We start from the raw sequence: 7,705 nt of genomic DNA, 5'->3' as shown, positions 1-7,705 counted from the left end.
AAGGTGTGTGTTTGTGTGGGAAATAAAACATGCACAATGTAATTGATAGTGGATGAGGCAGGGACAGTAGACCTGGGCTCAGATTCCTACTCTGTCATGGAGACTCACTGACCAATTACAGAAGAGGGAGCTTACCTCCTCTTTGCCCTGCCGCAGAATTAGGAACGTGCCGGAAGTGCTGTTGCTTTCTGCGGGGAAAGCCGAGAACAAGAGCAGCAGGGGTGCGTCAACTTTCTTGTACATTGGTACAAGGAGGTTTGCTGCATGCCACTTCTGCTCCTGGCATGCACCAACTTCCTTGCATGTCAGTACAAAGAAGTTTGCTGCGCCCGGGGTTCAGTTGCCAGAATGCCCCCGGGGCCTCCTGCGTAACTGGTCACTGTATATCAGTCAACTTAAACCTAGTTCACAGATCTGCTGTGAACATATGATAAAGCAGTTTGTGTTGCCTTGAATTCCTTAGAAGGCTGTGATACAAACAAATGCTTTTTATTTCAGATAATTAAAAAATGTAACTTAATGCTGCTTCAGCAGATCAAAGTGCGACAGCAGCAAACAGGACAATTGATAGTTACTCGATTTGTGTTATGGTGTTGTATCCATCATGGCAACCTACCCTATTCTCTTATGATGTGACTCCGAAATCCCTCTGAAGTTTCCTGACTTAACACTAGGGGTCATCAGATACTTGAACTGCAGCTGTTCAGCTGTAGCATAATCCATCTGTTTGTGTACGGCAGTCAGAAATCAGGGATACCCTCATTACTGTGAGGAGCAATGGGATCTTCCAGCAGATGAAAGCACCAAAGCAACAGATCTTTCACTCATGTGCAACTCCAGACCAAAGAAAAGTGCACATTTTACCAGAATTATGTTATTTTTTTGCTACAAAGACTGATTGGCAGCCGGAGGGGAGTGGGGGGAACAAAAAATGCTGTGATTGTTTCAGGCGTGAAGGCTGTAAAATGTTACACGGTGCTATAAAAAAAACCCTCTAGGTGAATCCTGAGGAAAACCCCCATAGAAAACAGGTAAAATTAAAAGGTCAAACGCTCATATCAACAGAGAGGTGACTCCATCATGGAACCACATAAAGTTCCCTGCTGATCAGCTTATACACTTTCCCACAAAGAGTTTCGGTTAACCATTTAAACTGTTCTGTGTCTTATCTTTTCACATTTTTCTGTTACAAAGAAGTGTTTTTTTAACTTCCTATCTTCACACAAAAAGAAAGAAAAACCAGGACATCAGAATATATTCCCAACATGGAATGGCACCAACTGAGAATCTGTCTCAGCATTCTGACTTTGGTAGAGGCCAACTGAAAGACTTCTCGAGATGTACAGACCAACATCTTAGGAATGCGGTTTCTCTGAAACGGGGTTTTGATTTCTAGGTAGTAGCTGCAAAGAACTCTTTGGGAATGTATATAATTTTCTGAGGCTTCCTTCTTATGCTGTACTGGTGACATGGGAACTGCTTGGTTCAGTTCCTTCCTGTGGGGAATCCAGGGTTGTCTGAGAAAACCATCCTCCTTCAACCACTGGTACCAGTAACAGTTATGCCAAAGGGTCTTCCTGCTCATGTTACTCTGGCCACGTGGGAAACAGATTGTGATGCAGTGGTTCCCTCACATACCAGCTTGAGTGTTTTATACTGAAAGGGGGGCATTCTTTCAGGTGCACAGGAATCCCGCTCGCTGAATATGAGGAGGGAAATTGGTGAGTAGTTCTCCTGTTTTTATTTTTGCTGAAGTATAGTGGTGGGAAGTTGTGAGTGAATCAGAACAAAGCTTAACTCTGGCTATAGAATTGCATTCTTCAAGCTGTTTTTCTCCTTGTGGGGCGAAAGATCTGGATGGAAGGACAAGAAGCTGGATGTTGATTGGGAAAATGGCCCCTGAAGGTATTTCCCCCCTCTTATTCCACATGATTCTATTTTGATCATATTTGCAGCTGCAGTTTAGTAAACAAGTAGGATATTTACACATATTTGATACCACATCTAGTTTGGCTCTAACTTGATATTACAAGAGATTGCTTCTGTTGTTTATGGGAGACCTGGGTCCCAAATCCTCACTCTGACCTTGGGCTAGTCACATGCTCTCAGGCTGACCTACCTCACAGGGCTTTTTGTGAGGATCAAATAAAGAAGGGGAGAATGTTGTAAGTTGCGGAAGAAAAGTGAGGTATAAATGAAGTTAAATAAACAAATAAATTAATAAATCCCTTCCACGAGTTGCATCAAATTACTATTTCTAGCACAAAGCAATGCTGTATTCTGGTGTATCCTGGCAACTTTTGCACCTGTGTAAACTCTTAGGTTTGCAGCAGTAATGTGACAGTGGAGTTTGATGCAATTTGACCCTGTGGGATCCAGAAATAAATTTGTTTCCCATCTCCTGGCACTGATAACAAAAATATGGCTGCTCTGCTTTTACCTATAATATATATCTGGCACCTTAGCATACTCTGAGGTAGCTATTCTTAAAGAAACTGTGGAGCTGATCTCTGCATCTGAAGACATCTTACAGGTTTTAACCTTGAATGTGAGAAATCGCCAGCTCTTAAACGATCCCATAAATGGAGACATATTGTACAAAAGACAGGGTGATTACCTTCTCTTGTAATATTAAAAGGAATCCCTCTGCCATTCAATTAATCTGTCAAAATAAAAATTTATGCACAACTTCAGTGACATATGGAATGTAATTAATGTATTATGCTCCCCATCTGCTAGGCAATAACTTAATGACAAACTGTAGAAGGGATACTGGAATTGAAATAAGAACAGGTCAACATGGGTACATAATTTTGGTGGTGGTGGTGGTAGGGCACATGAGCATAATTTAGCATATGGAGTACATACAAAGGAAACAGGTAAGATTTCTTCTGAAATAAAAATGCCTTCTTCTTCCCATTGCATTTCAGAAGGTTAAAGGAGACAAGTTTCAGGGCTGGTAATCTGGGCATTATGAATTCAGTGAAGACACTGGCCAAAAATCCATATTTTTAATGCATAGTGAGGGCTATTATATGTAACATAACCCAGTGGGCCAGAAAAATATTGTACTTCCACAGTCAATACAGAAAGTAAATAACAACTTGGGATGACATATTGTGGAATTATTTTTGCTGATAGATTCCCTGTTTGGTTTTGTGGCACACGAGTGATTTAATATGCAACTCTGTGCAGAAGAACAGACTGCACATTGAGCCATGCCAAGTATCTGCTGAGTGTTACCAGATTTGGCTTCTGAACAATCTTTTTGTGGCAAAGGAGTACTTGTGCGGTGGCAGGAACTCTCTGCACGGGCTGCACTGTTTGAAAGACGTTTGGCAGAGACAGGTCGGATTGTGTGAAGGAGAATCTCTAATAATGGACACTGCCTGGGCAATGGCAACATAGGTGATCAGGGCTGCCAAAGGTTACATGACCCTCTTACAGAATTAGAGACCAATATTTCCCAGACACTCTTATATAACAACCGTATTATAAAAGTGGGCCTAAGAAAAGCTGCACATGTGCTGCTGTAGCTGAACTGGCAGCTAAAATCTCTGAACGAGAACCGTCTAGCTTTGCAAGGACGTCCTGCTCTTTTGGCACCGCAGAATTATGGCCAAGGTGGAGACCTGAGTACCCCTGACTCTGTGGGACATGGGAAGCCATCCTTGGCATCTGTTCACCAAAGCAGCAGCACATAGGGCACCTTTAAGGCAAAGGCTGTTGCTCTGCAGGATTACAGGAACTGGCCCTTTGACTGCCCACTGCCTCGCGGTCAGAGGGCAGGCAGCTTTGAGCGGGGTGGGGAATGGAGAAAGGAAGGAATAAGTGAAGCGGGGATGTGGGAGTGGCAGCAGTGTCCTATGAGAACTGATCAGCCTTATGGGAGGTCTCATGCTAGGAAAAGTTAAAGGCAGCAGGAAAAGAGGAAGACCCAACATGAGATGGATTGACTCTATAAAGGAAGCCATGGCCCTCAGTTTGCAAGGATTGAGCAAGGTTGTTAACAACAGGGCATTTGGGAGGATATTAATTTGAAGGGTTGACATGGGTCAGAAGCAACTTGATGGTACTTAACACACACACAAGCACACACGCATGCGCAGAGCGCCGGGGGGAGGAGTGCGCTTCCAATGGGGGTAGCCCCAGGAGGAGCCGGAACCTTCATAAGGAAAACAGAAATAGATTGAACAGGTCATACTGACTCTTCCAGCACAGGGGTTGAAAAGAAGAAGGGCTGGGAAAAAGGCAGAGGACAAGGGTGAAGGAAACTCCTCTCAGTCTGAAGGAGGGTACAGAGCACCCTCTGCAGGCAGAGGATGCACCAGTCCCTCACAGGTCTTCTACAGCCAGCTACTTGGACATCATGTATATTTCTAGAAAACGTTCTTAGTTTAGTCTGGAAAAAAGAGTCCGATCCTACTCCAAGATATGACTGTACTCCAGAAGCTACAAGAAAACATGACGCCTGTAGGCTCCTTTTTGAACCTCTGTCCATTTTCAAACTAGCCAGCGGCTGGAAAGCCTCGGGTTCAAACCCTCCCAGTGCTAGGAATGATCTCGGACCAGTTATTTTCTCAGCCTAGCCAACCTCACAGGGTTGTTGTAAGGAGAGAGTGCAAGTAGGGAGAAGGAGAACAATGCTGTGCAAAAAAGATATACGGTTGCGTTAAAATAAGTATTTGTCCCCAGCTTTCTTAAACAAGGATATTTGGGATTACTAAAGTTTACATTCTAAATGAATGGCAGCAGCGGCTTCTTTCTCTGTAGACAGCACTGGACGAAGGTCTTAAGGGAGTGTGGCAATACAGGGGCTGGCTTACTGCCTGTTGACATGCGTCTGGAGGTCGGAGCCTGCAGTTAAATTAAGTTCTTTCCCATCCCTGTTTGGGTAGCATACTGGTGTCACCTGCTTTCTGATGTTGGATCTCTTTAAGCAAGTTGAGTGGGGGGGGGGGGGGGGAGAAGATGAGTGGGTGGGCATAGACTGCCATTCTCCTATTTTGTCTTCCTAAAAAAAGCAACTTAGAGGGTTTTTCAAAAGAGAAACCTCCCGAGGGGAAGACCCCCCCCCCCCCCCCCCCCCCCCCCCCCCCCCCCCCCCCCCCCCCCCCCCCCCCCCCCCCCCCCCCCCCCAACCGCGGCCCGTTGAAAATGGCAGCATCTCCCACATCAAATAATTAAGAGCAGGGAGAAGTAGTTTGCCACCCCTGGCAAGGGCCAGATTTGTGAGATGGGGTGGGGGGGCGGTGACGGTGACCATACGGGACAGCAACTTGATGCGCTCCAGTGCGGAGCTGGAGGGTCGGGGGGGGGGGGGATCGCCGGGGCATGGGTTCAAAGGGGGGGCGCAGAGACGTCGGGCGCTGGCCCCTTTGCCAGTGGGGCGAGGCACTCACCCCGTGGCTCCCCGGAGCTTTCGGAGGTGGGCGGGAAAGAGCCGGCGCCCCCTCTCCTTCCCGGGCGCGGGTGCTGTGGCGGAGCGGGAGCGGGGGTGGGGGGCTGGAGCGGCGATTCCCCAGGCAGCCTCCCCCCTCCCCCGGCGGAGAGGAGGCAGAGCGAGCCGCCGCCGCCGCCGCCAATGCGCCAGGCTGGCGGCGCAGGAGGAGATGACGCACAGGGCCGTGCGCTCCCCCCCCAAAAAGTGCTTCTCCCGGACGAAGATGGCGGCAACTTAGCGCAGGGCCCCAAGATGAGGGGGGCCCCCGGGCGGCAGGAGGCAGCCAGATCCGCGCCGCCAGCCGGGGGGGACCGGGCCCGGCGGGAGCCTCAGCAGCAGCAGAAGCAGCAGCAGCAACGCAAGAAGCCGCAGCAGCAGCAGCAGCAGCAGGAGCAGCCGCAGCGCAGCAGCAGAGGCAGCCGCAGCAAAAGCAGCAGCAAAAGCAACAGCAGCAGCCGCCGCCGCCGAGGCCGGGGTCTCCAAAGCAGCAGCAGCCGCAGCGGAAACAGCGGCGGGCGGGCGCGCGCTCGGGGACCCCCTCAGCAACCCCCGCGGGCGGGCAGGCGCCGGGGCTAGCCAGCGGGGCTCTCCCGCCCGGGGGGAGCGCCGCCTTGGGGGAGGGGGCGGCCGCGCGCGGCATGAGGCGTAGGGCGGGCAGCGGCGGGCCGGCCGCCTCGGCGCCAACAGGGGGCCCGGCGGCGGCGGCGCCGTGACTATGCCCGGGTGAGAGGGCAGGCGACGGCCCGCGGCCCGGCCCAGCCCAGCCCAGCCCAGCGCGCAGGAGGAGCAGCGCCACCGCCGTCGCCCTTCGCCGCGAGGGGAGCCTGGCGCCCCGCCGCCCGCCGGCGTCCATGCCCGTGGGGCCGTCGAGCCCGGCTGCGGAGCCCCCCTCGCCGTGCCGCCGGCCGGGGCTGCGCGCTCCCGAAATATGAGCAGCCGCCCCCCGGGAGGAGCCGGCTCGGGCGTGCGCTTCGGCCCGCGGGAGCCCGACAAGCCCTTCGCCGACTCGGAGCGGGCGCAGCGATGGCGCCTCTCGCTGGCCTCGCTCCTCTTCCTCACCGTGCTGCTCTCGCACCACCTGTGGCTCTGCGTTGAGGCCCGACAGGTCGCCGCCGGGCCCCACCGGCACCGCCCGCCCGCCATGGCCGGCCAGTGCTTCAGCCTGCTGGGCGCCCACGACGCCGACGACGCCTGCCGCCGCCTGCAGCCCGGCGCCCCGGTAGCAGCAGCAGCAGCCGCCTCCTCATCCTCCGCTCCCTCCTCCTCCTCCTCCTCGGGCCCGGCCGAGCTCCACCTGCCCTTCTGCCATGCCTACCCGCTGCGCCAGCTCCTCGCCGCCGGCCTGGCCCGCCCGGAGGCGCGCAACTGCACCCTGGAGGAGCCCGGCGGCCCGGCCCAGGAGCCCGGGGCTTGGCTGGGCGCCTGCCGCCGCTGCGTGCGCGCCTTCCAGAGGTCCGACCAGCAGGCGCAGGAGCGCTACCGCGAGTTCGAGCTCGTGCTCCAGAAATACCTGCAAGCCGATGAGTACTCGGTCCAGTCCGGCCCGGACGACTGCAAGGTAGGCGGGCGTCCCTGCTGGAGCGGGGCCAGGCGCGGGGAGACCCAGCTGGGGGCTGCGGGGGACACCGAGGCGGCGATCCCCGGTCCTCTGGGAGGAGGGCAGAGGCGGCTTCCCTGCTGCGGGGATCTGCCGGGGACTCCGCGCGGCCGCTTTGCCCGGGGCCGGCATGCGAAGGCGTCTCGTTGGCCGGGAAGAGGGATTGCGGGACAGATCCCGCTTGGCACAAGGACGCCGGGGTTGGAATGAGGAGCGGGGGGAGGGGGGGAGCTTTCCCGGGCTGCTTAAGGGAGTTTCTGGAAATGGGAAGGACAGCTGCGAGCCCTCGGGCAGGGCAGCGCGCCCGTTTGCTCGCTTTTGCAGAAGTGAACGTGGTCCGGTGGAGCCGGTTGGGTTGTTGTTGGCGGAGCTGGGTCCGTTTCTTTCAGGGGTCACCTCCTCGTGTCGTTTAGGGCTCCCTGTTGATGAGGAGTAGCCCGAGATCCCTTGAGAGCCCCCGGAGACCTCCGCGGGGGTGGCTTCTCCAGAACTTCTGGACGGTCGCCGAATCTCTTGTGAGCGTTTGCTGGGAAAGTGCTGCGTGTCGTGTTCGAAAGTGTTTCTTGGAACCGGGAATCAAAGCTTGGTAATGATCCCGGGAGTCCTGGAGAGTGTGGTAATTGAGTCATAGCGGAGACAAAGTGGTCCCAGGTGGCTCTTTCTTT

The 7,705-nt window shown here is 53.8% G+C and overlaps 1 protein-coding gene across 1 annotated transcript; it reads left to right on the top strand.

Moving 5' to 3' along the window:
* The first annotated feature begins 284 nt into the window (after positions 1-284).
* Positions 285-7,250, top strand: LOC125431346 (RNA exonuclease 1 homolog). The gene is given in 6 exon segments (XM_048494110.1): positions 285-368; positions 3,537-3,650; positions 5,552-5,722; positions 5,822-5,843; positions 5,846-6,088; positions 6,172-7,250. Coding segments are annotated over 6 exon segments (1,713 nt in total).
* The last annotated feature ends 455 nt before the right edge of the window (positions 7,251-7,705 follow it).

The sequence above is a fragment of the Sphaerodactylus townsendi genome, linkage group LG04 (assembly GCF_021028975.2).
Source record: "Sphaerodactylus townsendi isolate TG3544 linkage group LG04, MPM_Stown_v2.3, whole genome shotgun sequence".
NCBI lineage: Eukaryota > Metazoa > Chordata > Lepidosauria > Squamata > Sphaerodactylidae > Sphaerodactylus > Sphaerodactylus townsendi.
This window is presented reverse-complemented; position numbering and strand designations above follow the sequence as displayed.